The 18050-nt window shown below is 43.6% G+C and overlaps 1 protein-coding gene across 5 annotated transcripts in view; it reads left to right on the top strand.

Annotated features, from left to right (window-relative positions):
• Positions 1-10436, top strand: part of LOC101949739 (fatty acyl-CoA hydrolase precursor, medium chain-like) — a 36779-nt gene extending 26343 nt beyond the window's left edge. For all 5 annotated transcript variants that reach the window (XM_065567238.1, XM_065567236.1, XM_065567237.1 and 2 more), the window contains exons 7-14: positions 121-225; positions 1320-1427; positions 2231-2371; positions 3784-3864; positions 4218-4365; positions 6835-6981; positions 9302-9380; positions 10166-10436. In XM_065567238.1, coding sequence (XP_065423310.1) covers positions 121-225; positions 1320-1427; positions 2231-2371; positions 3784-3864; positions 4218-4365; positions 6835-6981; positions 9302-9380; positions 10166-10349 — 993 coding nt within the window. In that variant the 3' untranslated portion in view covers positions 10350-10436. The remainder of the gene's footprint in view (positions 1-120; positions 226-1319; positions 1428-2230; positions 2372-3783; positions 3865-4217; positions 4366-6834; positions 6982-9301; positions 9381-10165) is intronic.
• The last annotated feature ends 7614 nt before the right edge of the window (positions 10437-18050 follow it).

Genomic DNA, 18050 nt, shown 5'->3' with positions numbered 1-18050 from the left:
GGAACAACCACCCCAAACTCTGGGAAAGGTTGCATGTCCATCTGAAATTGGAAGCTTGGGTCCATCTCTACTGTAAACTGACTATAATGTTTGAATCCTACATTTTTCCATCTCTTCCAGGTTCTATCTCCGTTGGCCAAGGGCTTGTTCCATAAAGCCATCTCTGAGAGTGGAGTTGCACTTCTTTCTGCCATGTTCAGTTCACATCCTGAAGTGATTGCTAAGGTTCTGATATATCCATTCTTACTGGCTATGTTAATGGAGCAGCAGAGTTATGATGACATGATGACTTCTGCCCTCTCAGCTCTGTGTCTCGTTCCAGAGGAGTTAACACTTTTTTTTTTCTTTGTTCAGCTAGATTCTTTGAAGCTTCATCATGGGGCATGTGCATTGCAACCTATTACCCAGAGATCAGATTCCATGGTTCAAATGTTATATATTGTTTTTCCTATGTGGAAATTGTCATCTGCCTCATTTGCGAGTTTCCTCCTTCCCTTCCTGGATGATTTAGTTGGGGATTGGTCTTGCTTTGAGCAGGGGGTTGGACAAGATGACCTCCTGAGGTCCCTTCCAACCCTGATATTCCATGATTCTATGATTCCCACTCAGATTCCATTTTTGACTTAAAACTTTGTATCTTCTTTTTTTCTTATACCCCTACATATGTGCTCATGGAGGGCTCATGCTGGGGAAAGTGAGTCTGCTTCAGTGGAATTCAATCTGTCTAGAGATTGATTGCTGTTTTATTGGCCCAAACTAAAATATTTTTTTAGAATACTTAAAATAATGTTACATAAACCAAAAGCAGCCAAGAAGTTCAGAAAGAGATGTGTGATACTTTGTTCTGAACTCATGCCAGTGATTAGACAAGATGATCAGTTATGTGAAACTAGAGTAATGGCCTTGGCTTTGTTCATTTCTTGTGAGGTTTATAAATGTCCCTTTAAAAGAACATGTTTGTTACACTTATCATTTGGTCTCTTGTTTAGATTCCAGACCTACCAAGCTGATTTGTAAGCACATTCAGCTAGTATTCTATGCTATGGGTGAGATTTTTCAAAAGCATCCAGTCTAGGACTAAATCAGTTGGGCTAATAATGAGCAGTTTTGACAGTCCCACCCTATGTCTTCAAGTGCATGTCATCGTGGAAAAATTGGTGCTCATTAAAGATGGACTTGTAAGTGGGGTGTGCTATGTTAGCTTCACAAATTCCACATTCTATTCCTTGTAACACTCTTATTTTTACTATTTAACATAATCTCCCTAGAATCTAAAAGATTAAGAGTTCTAACTTATTTTTTTTTGTAAATAATTGCAGGTAGTCGCTAACATAACTGGCTGCGACTCCTCCAGTTCGGCTGCCATGGTTCATTGCCTAAGGAAGAAACCAGAAGAAGAAATGATTTTTAACTTTCAACAACAACAGGTGGGTGAGGTTAACTGTGAGATATCAAATGCAGCCACAGTGTACATAGTTATAATAGCACTAACATCCATCGAGGTGTCTCTGGGCTGAACTGGGCCCAGCATCGTCATCTATTTATTTATTTATTTATTTTTTAACTGTTTGTAACGGGGTCTCACTCACCTCTCACGAGTGCCTCCTGGCCAAGTGTGTGTGCCTGCACACTCTCGCTGTTTGTGGTGGGTCTTTGGTGACTCAGCCCTCTCGCCAAGTCATACACGGTCTGCCTGTAAGGCAAACCCCTTTTGGGGTACAAGTCCAACAGGGGCCTCTTTGTGCCAGGTAAATCGACCTAAGATACGCCGACTTCAACTACGCTATTCGCGTAGCTGAAGTTGCCTATCTTAGGTCAACCCCCTCCCCCCCGTAGTTAGACCTAGCCTTAGTCTGGCCCTGCAGCTCTTCTTATACTGCTTCCCACACAGCCACTCTAGGCAGCTCGGAGGATCCTCTCCACTGCCCTTTTCTGGAGCGAGGTGTGGCAGGGCCACAAGGCCTCCAGCAGGGGGCCTCAGGACATAGTCCACCCTGTCACACTGTTACTAATATTTCTGTGATTTCTTAGTCTGGTCTCAGTTGAAACTTTGCAATATTGTCTGCAGGAAATCCAGTAAGTCCGCATAACAATTGAAAATGTGTAGAGCCCTGCAAATATTCACTTATATGCACAGATATCCATGGACCATTTTTGCGGGTCGCAGATCGGATACAAATTTTGTATCTGCACAGGGCTCTAAAAATGCGTTTCTTTTTTTCTCCTCCAGCAAGTCGGAGTTATCCCAGCAGTTATAGATGGTGTGTTTATTCAGAAGAACCCTGAAGAGCTAATGGCTGGCAAAGACTTCAGTGCTGTCCCATATATAATAGGAATAAATAATCATGAATATGGTTGGCTGCTTCCTTTCGTAAGTAATTTCTAATGGCTCTTCTATAGCAGTCTTTACATTAACTGCCTATTAGTGGCACATTTCTCAAACCTTTTTATACCAGAACACCAGTCTCCTCTCCTATTAAAAACAAATCTTGGCTAGGCTAGGCTCACTCCTGCCCCCTTCCCCAAGCTCCCCCTGCACATTTTATGGGAGTTTTCACTCGTTCCAAAAAATAACGTTATGTTCGCAGAAGGCCTTTTATTCTGAAGGATCCCAGAGTCATTACATACATAGACCACCTCTGGGAAGGAGGGTAGAGTAGAGGAAAGTTAAGTTTAAGAATTAGAAAAGACTGGAAATTAAAGTAATGATCAACATTCCTCACCTGGCTCCCCCCCAATACACACACATACCTGGTCAGTAGGAGCTGCAGCGCAGATTATAGGAATATCTGATGTCCCCACAGAAGTCCTCTAAATATTTTTGCATTGGTCCTCCAGCAAAGAGGGAAATGAAGATCTGATGGCCTGAATTTTCAAAATTGACTAGTGATTTTGGATGCCCAGATTGTTTGTTAGAAAGCGCCGAGTGCCACTCTCTGGCAATCAGGCGCCTTTAAGGGGCCTCAGACTGGACATCCAAAAATAAATTAAGGCACCCCAAATCACTACCCTCTCTTGAAAATTTAGGCTGATATTCAAATGTTAAATCAAGCAGGGGAAACCACTGTCTTTGTTAGTTAGTTAGTTAATTAATTAATAAAGCTTTTGAGGCATCCATACATCACAAAGAAGTAGTGACATAAAGAAACCAACTTTTTTTGCTTTGCAATTCAACTTTAGGAATTTACAACTTCACTCCCTCCACATCACCAGCTGCAGGTTTCTCCAAACTGAGAGCCTCCTGTACTAGGAGAAATCCCATAGCTTGAGTTTGATTTACCTTATGGTCAGAACTTTAGGGATTTATATCTAGATCTACCTTCCCCTAAAAACTTGGCAAAAGCTTTACTTATTCTATATTTTGTATCAACTTTTCTAACCTTAACTAGCAAGACTCAACAAGGGATTGGACACACATATGATAAGAGTATCCAGAATTGTTGTTGTTTTGGAAGGTATATGAAATCTCATGCTTCAGGTCTTAATTCAGTCTCTAACTATTAGAGATCAGGAATAGACCTGATTCGGGGCGAGAGGTGGTGGGGCAGATTACCCATACCTGTCTACTGTGTGGTTCTTACACCTTCCTCTGAATCACATGGTCTTGACCACTGTTTGAGAACTAATAGTATAGTAGATGGACCTTGGGTCTGATCCAGAATGGCAGTTCCTGTGTTATAAAGAACCTTTCGTTTGTGGGTTTATATGTAAATCTCTGTGTAGTTGTTAAGGCTCTTGGGCTATAGAAACATAAACAATTATTTTTAATATGTTCCTGTATAGTTATCCGACATACCTGGCTTGAAGGAGGGGATGCATAAAGAAACCATCCTCTCTACATTACAACTGCTGCGTCCGCTCTTGGTAAGAGACCTGCAGATTTTCTCGTGTCTCTCTCTTTCTTTTCAGATGTGTTGAACATTTTGGACTTGTGGGAGTTTGGGCGGGGGTTTAATATGTACATTTTTACAAAATCCTACAGATGCTGAAGAGCCTATGTGTATTTTTCACACCTGGGCACCTACTTATCTGCATGTACTTAACACAAAGCTGGGCACAAATAGGTAGTGTTCTCAAAAGCTACATTTATTTCTGGGCTGTCTGGTTCTGATTTAAAAAAAAAACTATTTACAAGCTAATTGCTGACATGGAATTCTAGAGACTTACTTCTTTTTAATGGTTTTTGGTTAATTTCTTCTCCTTATCCTTCCTTCTAGTCTGTGCCAGCTGAATTTGTATCTCTGATAACAGATGAGTATCTGGGAGACACAGACGACCCTGTCGCCCTGCGGGACCGGTTTCTGGATTTGATGGGAGATGCAATCTTTTTTGTTCCAGCTATAAAAACATCCAATTATCACAGAGGTTAGTTTCTACTCAATATTTGTTAAATAAAAGGTCACAAGTTCAAACCTGCCAAGACTCAATTGTCACTTGACTACGGATGGCACACTTAATACGTACATGATCTGACTTCAATTTGGTCACTGCTCTTTCTAGTTAGGCGGCGGCCAAGCATTCTCAGTTGTATTCATTACTGAAGATTACTGGGTCACTTTTTTTTAATGCGCTTTGTGAGGGATCCCCCCCAGGGTGCTGCCTGGAACTGGAGTACCACTGAGCCCCCCAACCCATCAACTTGGGATCCCACTCACCCTGTAATGCTGTGACAAGCTGCAGAAATGCTCCCGGTCTCACACTTTCACCAGCACACAGGTAGGGACACACCCAGCTGTAATAACATGCAAACAGACTTTCTGACCAGCCCCTGCATGGGAAGGCTATGCAGCTAGGACACTTACCAGCTTCCCAGGCGCACACACCCCTCTGGATTTATACTGTCTTGCACTGCACAGAGAACTATATAACGTAAACTCATAAAATTCACCCTCTCCCTCAATGTGGAGAGAGATATGCAACAGCTTTCTGCCCCAAGTTATGATTTCCACACACTAGTTTTAGACAAAACAAAAACAAGTTTATTAACTACAAAAGATAGATTTTAAGTGATTATAAGGGATAGCAAACAGATCAAAGCAAATTACCTAGCAAATAAACAAAACTCAATCTAAACTTAATCTACTAAGAGATTGGATATGAGTAGCAAATTCTCACCCTAAATGAGAATTTAAGCCACTTGCAGAGATTCTTAAAGGGCAAACTGCACTTGCTTGCAGTTTAAAACCCCAGGTAGTCCTTTCACAGGCTAGAAATCCTCCTAGCCTGGGTTCAGCCCTTCCCCCAAATTCAGTCCTTCTTCCTCAGGTGTTTACAGGAGTCTCTTTGAGTGGGGAGTCAGTGAAGAACCACGATGTTGCTTTCCTGCCTTAAATAGCTTTTGCCTATGCAGGAACCCTTTGTCTCCAGGCTTAGTTCCTATGCTTTTCAGTGGAAAAACACTGGTATTCCCAGATGGAGTCCAGTACCAGGTGACTTGGTCACATGCCCCTGTAAGGTCACAGCAGCCATAACTCAGAGGTAGTTTGTAGTGTCCTCAGAAAGGCTCCCAGGTGGGAGATTAGCTTCTTCTAAGACCTGTTGTTCTCCCTAATGTCCATTCCCAGCCAGCCATCTAGACTGATTGCATTCTGCCTAGTGGGCATTCCCCAGGTGTAAACACATTTGTAATAAATGCATAGACAATATTCCTAACTTCAGATACCAAAATGATACATGCATACAAGTAGAATAATCCTATTCAGTGAATCATAACATTTTCAATGATATCTCACATGAGCTATCTTGCATAAAATATATCATAGCTATACCATAATCATATCATACTATTACTATAAAGAATATGGGGTGTAATGCCACAGCGCTCTTCCTAATCTTGGTGACTGAATAGTGGACTGGGGACAATGCACTTCTGTGAGTATATTTCCACTTTTCACTCGTATAAGCACTTTGACTCTCAAAGACAGAACTCAAGTATTCCTTGTGTTAAGCAGGCTTTAATTATTTCTTCTGTAATATCTCCCTAACCCTTTTCAGTCACTGTGCCCAAACTGTTCCCCCTTTGGTACTGGATGCAGCCGAAAAACAGGTCCCTCTCGTTACCAATTTAGCTATTTTAGGATTTTACACTGCCACCTGCCAGCATAGTATTTGAGTGTCTGCCATGTAAAATGGACAGCAACAGCAAAGTCTCTAGTGGATTTCATGGCATCATTAGTTCTTCTTCTCCTTTTTGTGGGGTAAAAACTCTTATTGGAGTATGTGGTTTGTTTTGGTTGGTTGGTTTTGTTTCAGCTTCTTTTTTGGGGTGGTGGGCAGTTGTGTCAATGGGATTGTGGTGGTGTCATTTTTACTATGGTGGAAAATCCTTCTTTTTCAAGAGGTTCTACAGTGTCTCCTAAAGGTGATCCGATTCTAGATTCAGCTGATTTCTTCTGGAAATTGGTTCTATAGCAAAATTGGGGGATTGAAAATGCTTTGCTCTCAATGCTCATGTTCTTTGTCCTTTGGTTTGTCATCTGCATTGTCCCAAACAAGAACAACACTCTTAGTGGTTCATAGATCAAAATTAAGTCTTTAATGTATCTGGGGCTTGATCCATTAACTGCTTTGAATCTGATATCCTTCCTTTTATGTTTGGAGAGGATGTCTCATCTGAAACTCAAGTCAGAAACTATTGATTCCAGTCTCCAGTTACATGCCTAGAATTGTTTTAGCTTCTCACTATAAAATGTAATATGTTGTAGATTTTAAAAAATAAAATAAATTAAAAAAAAAAAAAGGACAACTTTCATTCCCATGCAGCACTGAATAGGCTCGGTACCTTTGTGTATTTGTAGTGGTTTTTCTATTTATTTTAATTGTGTTTTCTGTTAGCGTCTGGATCTCCTGTCTACTTTTACGAATTCCAACATCGTCCAAGTTCAGCAAGTTTCAAACCTGATTATGTAAAAGCGGATCATGGAGATGAAATTAGTTTTGTCTTTGGAGGGGCATTTGTTACTGATGAGATGTCACTGACTGGTAAGGAATTTTGTAATATAATGTATGTTTATTGTTCCAGTAGAACTGCAGGTTAGCCCAGTGTTTCTCAAATGCAGCCACCGTGGCCACATGCGGCCACCAGGGACTCTTCTTGTGGCGACAGCCTCCTGGGCAGTGATGGGGCGGGGGGGCGGCACAAAGAAGTGGCCCCCTCCCCCAGGGCTGCCAGCAGTGGTTGGCAGGGCTGGCTCTAGGGTTTTTTGTTTTTGTTTTTCTTGGGGTTTTTTTTTTTTTTTTTTCCCCCACCTCAAGCAAAAAATTTTTTGTCTGCCCCCCACCACAGCCCTAGGCTCTCACCTCCCCCCTCATCCCCTGCCACCCCAGACCTAGGCTCTCTCCCCTCCCCCCACCCACACCCCATGCCGCCCCAGCCCTGAGCTCTCTCTTCCCCCTCCTCCACCCACACCCCGTGCTGCCCCAGCCCTGGGCTCCCCCCCCACCATTGCTGACTCCGCCTGCTCCCCCCTCACCTCCAGCCAGTCTGGTGCTGGCAGGCTCAGGGTAAGCAGCGAGGCTCCCGGGCCGCACCTCAGCCCAGGGTCTCTCCAGCCAGGGCTCCCGTCTCCAGGACCAGCCAGGACCCAGGAGGGCAGAGCTGGGGGACTGCCACGGCAGGGAGCTGAGGAGCCGGGGCAGGGTAGCCCCAGAGAGAGCAGAGCCCCGGAGAGCGGGACGCAAGCCCCGCATGGCAGCACCCCGCCCTCTATGGCCCTGTTGCTGCTGCTTCTGGCCACCTGCCGCAGTCCCTGGGCGGCTCGGGCCGCTTCGTGCTGGGGGGCGGCCACCCTGCAGTACCTGCAGGCGGCTCCATGTGCCCCGTGGGGTGTCCCCCAGCCTGAGTGTCCCACGCTCGGAGCCTGCCCGGCCCAGCCACAAGATGGGGGCACTGCTCCCCCGCGGCATGAACTGCAGCGGCCCCATGGCAACACGCTACTGCTGCCAGGGCTGACTCTAGGCTTTTGCCGCCAGAAGCAATAAAAAAAAAAAAAAAAAAAAAGATGCCCAGAATGCTGCCCTTGAAAATGTGCCGCTCCAAGCACGTGCTTGGTTTGCTGGTGCCTAGAGCCGGCCCTGGTGGTTGGGCCCTGCCACCTCTGGAGACACACAAGCTGGAGGAGCAGGCAGCCAGTGAGTTCCCCACCTTCCAAGGGCTGGTGGGGTCAGGCTTCAGCCCTTGGGTGGTGAGTGGCAGGCTACAGCCATGGGGCTTCAGGCTCCATTCCCTGGCCATACGGTGGCAGGCTCTGGCCCCAAGGTCACACACCTCCACCTCCAGTGTCCCTGGCCCCCACTGCTTCCATATCCACCTCCCCATCCAGGGCTTGCCGGGGCTGAGTAAGTCTGCTGTGAAAAGTGATATATTTGTATGTTTGTTAATATCGCTTTTTACAGAAGACTTAGTAACTAGCAAGTCTTGTGGGGGGTGGGGAGGGGGAAGCAACCAAAAAAAAGCAAAAGACAAGAACGTACAAATTTGTGTTTGTATTCTGTTTAGGTCCAGTAAAGAATAGAGACAACTGTACATTATTTTTATTATTGAGTTGGGGAAAAAAAATCCTACATAAATAAATAATGATTTGGACATGGATATGTGCATATTTATTAGTTTTTCCTAAAGTTAATTAAGTATTTTAGAAAAAATTGTCAGAGTGGCCACCAGCAAGAGATGGTGGCCGCATTCTGAGCCCCCTACCCCCCCAAAATTGTTGTGAGAACCCCTGGGTTAGCCATATATTGTTCCCTTTGGTATCGTGGGCTCACAGGTACCTGCTAAAATCAGCAGAATTGCACAAGTGGGTGTACAAGAAGGCAGAATTTGGCCATATTTAAATCAGCCTTGCAAAATTCTACTTGTAAAATTAAAAACATATATTTCCTTCTCGCTCCTCCCATCACAAATTATTCTGTTTGATTCCCCAAAATAAAGATGGTCGTTTTGGCATAAGAGAGTAATGGGTAGTTTTTGTCTGTGATACTATTTTTTTTCCCAGTGCTCACCTGATAACATGGATTTACATCCAGGCTTCCTTTTTATCCAGCAATATATGGTAATTTAACCCTTTTTTGGAGGCTATAGACATATACATTCCCTTTCTCTAGCCGCCCCCCCCCCCGCGCGCGCACACACACACACACACACACACACACACACACACAGACCCTCAAAGTAGTAGTTTAACTGGCAGCCTATAAAATATTGAGATTCAAAAGATTAACTGTAGTTGGTGCAAGGTGGTTCTGAATCTACACCTACTACCTGTTTTCACTATGCAAACAAAGTCTCCTTTGATATTCCCAGCTTCCAGAGATGCTACAGAGGAAGAGAAACACCTCAGCATGACAATAATGAAATATTGGGCTAACTTTGCTCGAAATGGGTGAGATTCATGGCTTCTTTTCAAATAGAGAATTTGCTTTTTAGAATGTACAGCCAATTAAAAAGCCCAGTTATGCAGACCCCCGTAATGTTTCCGAAGGAGCTTCATGGACAGCCCTAGAGACTTCAGTCCTCTGCTTAATCACAGAACAGGTACAGCATAGGTAGTGACAGTGCAAGCTGCTGCCCAGAGCCTCACTAAAATGTGTCAGAATTGTGACCTGGGACCGTCTTGAGAGCTGGGAATGGAACCCAAGGCCTAATCTACATCTCACACTAGGTACACCTAGCTACTTCCAGGACTGTGGGGAAAATTTTGTGCCCTATGCGACGTAGTTATGTCAACCTAATCCCCACAGTAGACGCCGCTAGCTCGATGGAAGAATTTTTCCCTTGACATAACTACTGCCTCTCAAAGAGGTGGATTATCTACATCAATGGAAAAACCCCTTCTGTCAATGTAGGAAGTGTCTTTGCTACAGCATCATAGCTGCAGTAGTGTAGACATACCCCAAGTCTCCTGCGTTCCAGTCCTACACCCTATCCTCCACACCACACTACCGCCTCACAGTGCCTATTATTGTGATGACTTCTCTGCTATGGAAGTGTTTGTATTAGAAACTAACCTGAGCCCACTAACTTATTTCACATGGTAATGAACAGCTATCAGAAGAAAGTGGCTTTGTTAGTCTGGGCTGGATTAAAACTGAAGGCCTAGAAGTTATGGACTATCCCAGTACCAGTCTATATCACCTCTGTATCACCTTTTCTTTCTATTGTGTGCAGAAATCCTAATGGCGAAGGTTTGGTGGAATGGCCGGTGTATGACATGAATGAACAATACCTGGAGTTGAATTTACAGCAGAAGGAAGCAAAGAAACTGAAAGGGAACAGAGTTGAGTTCTGGACAAAGACTCTGCCTGAAAAAATCAAGAAAATGAAGGAAAAGAAAGAGCATGCAGAACTATAATTCATAATATGTGGGGGAGAAAGGGCATGTGTGTGTGTCACAAAATAAAATCAGATACAATTGGTTTAAATGTGAGAAATTAACAAATTCTAGAGTCTTATCCAGAGATTTTTTTTTATACTGTTTCATGTATCTGGTGGAAGGGATCAGTTTGCAGAATGCTTTGACACCCATAGAATTCATTGCTAGCTCCAGCAGGGAGATCTTCCAGATAAGTTAAACAAGGCACTAACATAGATTTTTGACTGTCATTCCTTGGAAAAATAACTCACCGAAGGAGGATCAGCAAAGGTGCTCAAGAGTGAACTATGTGTGACAGGGTGCAGGGTAAAGGAGGACTTAACATCAGTTCAGCTCCTACCCTTGCAGAAGTGCCCCGGGAAGGACAATACATTAGGTGCTTGGGAAATGGTTGGCCCCCCACCTTGGGGGCATTTTATTTCATTTTCTTTTGTTTTAGTTCACCTTTTCACATTACAAATATGCATTCAGAGCAAAGACTTGCTTGACTGTATGTTGTTTCTGCTGAGTTGTTCCACTAATTTGCTCTTTTGCACTAAGCTGTGCAAGGCTAGACTGAAGCACAATTTTTCCTAGGCTGCATGTGACACACAGGACCTGCACAGTCTGCTCCATGCATTAAGATGGAGCAGATTGCTCCTCTTGGCTCACCAATCCTGCTCTTGGGTCCAGTGCAGCGTGGGGGAAATCAACACCCCTCTTCTCTCCTTTCTGCTCCCTTTCTGCCACTGTATTGAAATGTGAGTGCAGGGATTGGTACCATGAGATGCCCTTATTCAGCTGTGCAAAATTGAGGTGGAGGATTTTGTTATATACTGTTGTTGCTGGCACAGAATGCCCGAGGACAGCAACAGCGGGGTTCGTTGCCCGGTGTGCTTAGCGCCATGCAGGCCTCATTATTACCGCTTGATACCGGTGTGAGCAGGGGGTTGCACACAGATAACTGGTTGCTTACATATTCCAATTGCACCTGGCTTTTGAGGTTGATCAGAGTTTAAACATGGAAGAAGTTTGGTTCATATAGGCCTAGTGCAGGAAGGCTTCATTGACACTTAGTGGCCTTTCACCCTCCCGAGTTACCTAGGGTTATGCCTAGTGACACCAACCCTGTGCAGGTCTATGTGAGGCCACCTTTACTGTATAGCACTCGGTGAGGGACCCTCAAGATGGGTTGTGTAAAGTAAATGAGAACAGTTGCCCTATAAAATCAACCTTATTGTTCACCCCAATGTGGCTCATGTCTCCATTGGGACCTCTGGACACTACTTTGAAACAGTAATAGATGCATGCAATCCCAGAAAAAATAGAAAAGCTGACGACTGAAAATCTAAAACTCTTTCAGAACCTGAGACATTTAAATGAAAGAAGAATTATTCATTGAGGTTTATTTACAGTCTCTAATCTAACAACACATAAACTAAAGTCTCTGCCAGCAGAAAGTATTTCTAACTTCTACATATTTTCCGTGTGCCATCATAGCCTTGTATAGCAACTTGATTTATTACTGCTATTCAAGGCAACCGTCTCTGTTCAGTCTATTTGCCAATACAGCCAGCCATCCAGAAATAGTAGAAAAGGACATCACCCCTCTGTTTTCTTGATACGCAACTTTATAATTTTCACCACTGTCAAAGTCAGCAAGAATCCTCTCTGAAAGTCTGAGGAATAAAACTCTCAAGGAGAGAGTGTACATAACCATAAATATCTGCTTTAACTGAGCTATTATGCAAAAATATTATTTTCCAAAAGTTCAACTCTACAATGTTTTTCCATTCTAAAAATGTACCACGCATACTAACCTTTGTAAGAACGTTTGGGAAAATACATAAATCAGCAAATCTAAATGAGCCTGAGCAACAGTGGGGTAAGGGCGCAACTCAGCACGAATATGAGTAGGTGCGTAATCTGTGGGACTAGTTCCATGTTTAATTTTAGACATGTGCTGAAGTGCCTTGCTGAACTGGGGGCCTTTGGCTTCTGAACCAGCACTTGAAGCTAAATACTGACTTAAGCCATGAACTCCAGGGCACTCATGTTTGAAAACTGGGCCTTTAAATTGTTAAATGTAGGAGGAATCTCACTGGATCAGTCCACTCCATCTAGGGAAAGGCAAAAGATACTCAGAGCAGTTTGCCAACTTCTCAAAATACCTGAAGCTACTTCTCCTAGTGTACTGAAAGAAACGGCCCACTTAAATAAACACAGGTGCATGAAGTCAAATAATTTATGGAAAGCCCACCCTGGGAAATAGAATATTATCTTTTGACATCAATGCTCCAGAATGAATGATCTTTTGGAGCTAAGGCCTGTTGAATCACTGCCACAACAATTAGCGAGGGGAAAAGGCTATCTTGGAGTATAAAATCGAAGCCAGAAGCAACTGTTGATTTCACTGGTCTATGGTCTTAAGAGGGTTTTTGATATCATGGAATTATTGTACACCCCAAAATGAGCTACTGAAAACTACTAAACAAACTAAAAGCAGCTCTTAGTTGGTGGAATGTGCTGCCAGCACTAATGCAAAGGAAATTGCCACGATGCTTTCTCCCTTCTCCCCCTCACCGCCGTTATTTCTCTAATAATACACTTATTGGACTGGAATAGTCTAAACTATGTTGAATGTTTACTCAAAGCCCAACACTGTAAAGTGCTGAGCGTCCTTTACTCCCATTATATCAGTCAATCTAATAACCTCAGAGTGAACTTGGGGGGAGGGATAGCGCAGTGGTTTGAGCATTGGCCTGCTAAACTGAGGGTTGTGAGCTCAATCCTTGAGGGGTCCACCTAGGGATCTGGGGCAAAATCAGTACTTGGTCCTGCTAGTGAAGGCAGAGGGCTGGACTTCATGGCCTTTCAAGGTCCCTTCCAGTTCTAGGAGACAGGATATCTCCATTAAAAAAAAAAAAAAAGTCACAAACACCTCAGAGATGAGATCTGACCACAGCTGCTTGCTTAATATTTGATCAGCAATAGTGCAAAATTTTCAAGCCATTTGCCCAATACTGCTCTCGCTCACCCAGCTCTTGATGCAACATGTTTATATATGTCTACATTTTAGAAACCAGTATTAGCTATGCAAATACTAAATATTCCAGGAGGAAATTCGTACTTAGCCATCAATAAGATGGCCCCATGCACCCCAGTCCTCATGAGATCACAAAACACTGCAAAGGATGACAGGGACTTTTAACAAATATGAATGTGACCTCTTCTCCCTCCCCCCGCCCCCCAACACACATCCCCCTGAATACAGCCAGCTAGTACAGCTGAAAGTTATGCCTGATTTATTTGTTAGGAGCCAAGTAAAGAAAATGGAAACATCTTGCCTTCTGACTGCATGTTCTGTCAACTTAAAGTGTGCTATGGCCATCTGTAAGGGGGTCTCCTGCACAACCTGATCTGCCTTTCCTACCTGGCTTCTCTGCTCGCCTCTCATTCAGGAGCCTGAACAGGATAAAACACCAGAAGCAGCAACTTATGGCTGTGCTAGGGGGTGCAAGCAGAAGGAGCTGGGGACAGGGCTGGCTCCAGGCACCAGCGTAGGAAGTACATGCCTGGGGCAGCACATGCTAAGAGGTGGCATTCCATCCATTCTTGGGGTGGCACAGTTCAGGCACTTTTTTTTTTTTTTTTGCTTCGGCAGAGCCGGCCCTGGCTGGGGACAATGGGGAGAAGAAAGGCTGTTTCCCTTAACATAACTGTACAGCTGGCAGCTGTCCTGCCTGGTCATGGCTGGGAGAGCTCTTCTCTAAGCCCCACCATCCTAGGCCCCCCATGTACCTTTACAGAAGCATCAGGAAATAAGTGGTTCATGTCCCCCATTCCATTCCCACACATGTGGCAACAGCTTGGGCTCCCATCCAGCCAGGACTGACGCATCTTGCACAAAAAAATGCCTGTCACCAATACCAATGCTACATAAGAGGCACATTTTATATTGTATATTTATTATTCATATATGAACTAATAAGAAAGTGGCCTCTATATGCACAGGCTAGATGTGTAACAGAGTGCTGTGTTTCTGCAACCCCTGCCAGCATAACTCCCCATAGGGGACTGTGTCCAGCCAACAGAAGTTAAAGGAGCCCTGAAGTCAGGGCCGGTGCTTCCACTAGGCGACCCTAGGTGGTCGCCTAGGACAGCAGGATTTGGGGGGGCAACATATTGTCGCCCTTGGCGGAAATTCGGCGGCGGGAGGTTCTTCCGCTCCGGGTCTTTGGCGGAAGGTTGGCGGCGGGTCCTTCACTCGCTCCAGGACCCACCGCCGAAGTGCCCCAAAGATGCGGAGCGGAAGGACCCCCACCCCCCGAATGCTCAGAGGAGGAACGCTGCTGCCTAGGGCGGCAAAAATCCTGGCGCCGCTCCTGCCTGAAGTTACTCTAAGATATGGTAGGGGCTGAACTGGACCACGACAAACCTAGAAATCAGAGCCTGCAAAAGTGCCATATAACCACCTTTGTGCCCCTGGCCCTTCCCCTTCATCCTCTAGTCTAAATCCTATGCTGAGCATAGCTTGACTAGCCCCATAATTTGGGGCCAGCAGCTTTGCAGAGGTTGGTGGTTTGTTTCTGTGAGCATAACCATGGGAACTAAATCTCATCCGCACAAGGAAATGTTACAGAATACACCAAAATATTTTGTTACAATCTTATCAAAATGTATTGTGTTGATAGGGTAAAAAGTTGTTTCTATTTTATTGTTTTAATTTTTATGTTACATTATATGATAGCTCAGAATATATGTCAGTTTTGACCTTTATGTTACAGTGGAACCTCAGAGTTACTGCTTGCCCTTTAGTTTTTTAGTAGTTTGTTTAACACAGTACTCTACTGCATTTACCTTTATTTGTGTCTGCTGCTGCCCAATTGTGTACTTCCGGTTCCAAATGAGGTGTGTGGTTAACTGGTCAGTTCGTAACTCTGGTGTTCATAACTCTGAGAGTCTACTGTATATTATAAATTATAATACAATATAACATAAGTCAAAATGATAAAGTTGAAACTGTTAGCCAATACATATGTTAGGCATAGGGCTTACCATATTAATATTGTATTATAACCATTATATGGGCAGTTATGTTTACCGAATTATATTATGTTCTTCCCACAACTCTGGCCACTTTGCTCACTTATTTATCCCACAAAATTCTGCAAAGTTAATTGTAGCTTTTGGCATTAGCGAATATAAAGCTTGTCAAAGGCAAGATACATTTGTTCTATGTCCTGATACAGGTACCTTCCCAAGCAACTGGTTTAAAATGTAGTAGCCAAAACAGAGATAATGAAACAAGTTAAGGAACTGGTACAAATTGGTGGGTTGGCTTTTGGACCATAAGATATGAGCTGCCATATTGGATAGACCCTGGTCCATCTTGCCCAGTACTCTGTCTCAAACATTGGCCCATACAGCGCTTTGTGAGGAATGTACAGAATAAGGCAACTATGGAATGAGCCACCTCTGTCTTCCACTCCCTGCTTCTGGTAGTAGAGGTTTAGGGTTGTGTCCCTGACCATCTTGGCTAATAGCCATTGATGGACCTGTCCTCCACGAGCTTATCCAGTTCTCTTTTGAACCCAGTTATACTTTCGGCCATCCCAATTTCCCATGGCAAAGAGTTCCCAGGAGAATTGTGCATTGGGTAAAAAGTACTTTCTTTTGTTTGTATTAAACCTGCTGTCTATTAATTTAATTGGGTAACCTCTGATTTTTGTATTGTGTGAAAGGGGAAATGACACTTATCTAGTCATTTTTTTCACATCATCCATAATATTATAGACCTTTATCATATTCCCCCGCCCCTTAATCAGTTATTTTCTAAGTTGAACAACCCTAATCTTTGTAGTCTCTCCTTGTATGGAAGTTGTTCCATACCCTTAATCATCTATGTTGCCCTTCTCTGAACCTTTTCCAGTTCCATTATATCCGTTATGAGATGGGGCAACCAGCATGGGAAACAATATTCAAGTATTCTTAGGTGATATATAAAGTGCTTTCTAACTTGTAAGCAACTGTGCTATAAATATAAGTGGTATGGGGGGGGGCGTATTTGGAAGCACACCTTCTGTGTGGTGAACATATTACAAAATAAAACATGCTTTCTGGAAAGAGGGTACATATGTCTCTTTTTTGTATTGTACTGGTTGGTCTCTAGACAAAAAAATTGGCTATGTTTAATTAGTTGGTCTCTAAAACATTCTTAATAATGAATGATTGGCTATACTTTTAGACAATAAAACAAAACATTTCAATAATTTCCCACTGAAATTTTAAATGAAATTGATACATCCCTGCAAAATGTTTTGATTTAGTTGAATCAGAATTTTCTAATGGAAAACTGTTCCATCAGACATTTTTTTGACTGTTATAACTGCCAGTTTCATAAATAGGATGAAATTTAATAGTGAAAAGTGTAAGGTGATGCATTTGGGGATGACTAATAACAATTTTAGTTACAAGATGGGGACGCATTGGTTAGAAGTAACGGAAGAGGAGAAGGACCTAGGGGTCCTTGTAGACCGCAGGATGACTATGAGTCGACAATGTGACGTGGCGGTGAAAAAAGCCAATGCTGTCTTGGGATGCATTAGGCGAGGTATATCTAGTAGGGATAAGGAGGTCCTGCTTCCGTTGTACAAGGCGCTGGTGAGACCTCATTTGGAGTACTGTGTGCAGTTCTGGTCTCCCATGTTTAAAAAAGATGAACTCAAACTGGAACGGGTGCAGAGAAGGGCCACTAGGATGATCAGAGGAATGGAAAACCTGTCGTATGAAAGGAGACTAGAGGAGCTTGGGTTGTTTAGTCTGACAAAGCGAAGGCTGAGGGGGGATATGATTGCTATCTTTAAATATATTAGAGGGATTAATACAAGGGAGGGAGAGGAATTATTCCAGCTTAGTACTAATGTGGATACGAGAACGAATGGATATAAACTGGCCGTGGGGAAGTTCAGGCTTGAAATTAGACGAAGGTTTCTGACCGTCAGAGGGGTGAAATATTGGAACGGCCTTCCGAGGGAAACGGTGGGGGCGACGGACCTGTCTGGTTTTAAGATTAAGTTAGATAAGTTTATGGAGGGAATGGTTTAATGGTAAAACATAGTAGTCAAGGAAAACCAAGCAATGGTAGGTAAATAGTAAAATGGCTAACAGGGGTCAGGCTGGAGACTCTTGCCTATATGCTCGGGGTCTTACTGATCGCCATATTTGGGGTCGGGAAGGAATTTTCCTCCAGGGCAGATTGGCTGAGCCTCTGGAGGTTTTTCGCCTTCCTCCGCAGCATGGGGCAGGGATCACTAGCAGGAGGGTCTCTGCCGATTGAAGTCACTAAAAACAGGATTGGGGACTTCAACAGCAGAGTCCAGGGAAGGGGTAGGGACGGTTTTATGGCCTGCAGCATGCAGGGGGTCAGACCAGATGATCATAATGGTCCCTTCTGACCTTAAAGTCTATGAGTCTATGAGTTTTTAAGCAAAACATCCCACCCAATTTGCTGCTTAATCCCTGTATAGGGTTAAATGATCCAGGCAGTCTACAGAATGTCACGCCTTCTTATACTGTAATGTTTGAGTTTATAATCTAAGCAAATTCTTTCTTAACTGTCAAAGAAGGTGAGGCCATTATTTCAGGACAGTCCCAAAGTGCTACTGGTTAGTGACTTCAGTGTACTTTGAACAGCAAATG

This window comes from Chrysemys picta, chromosome 14 (assembly GCF_011386835.1).
Source record: "Chrysemys picta bellii isolate R12L10 chromosome 14, ASM1138683v2, whole genome shotgun sequence".
Lineage (NCBI taxonomy): Eukaryota > Metazoa > Chordata > Testudines > Emydidae > Chrysemys > Chrysemys picta.
The sequence above is the reverse complement of the archived record's forward strand: the minus strand, read 5'-3'. Positions and strand labels throughout refer to the sequence as shown.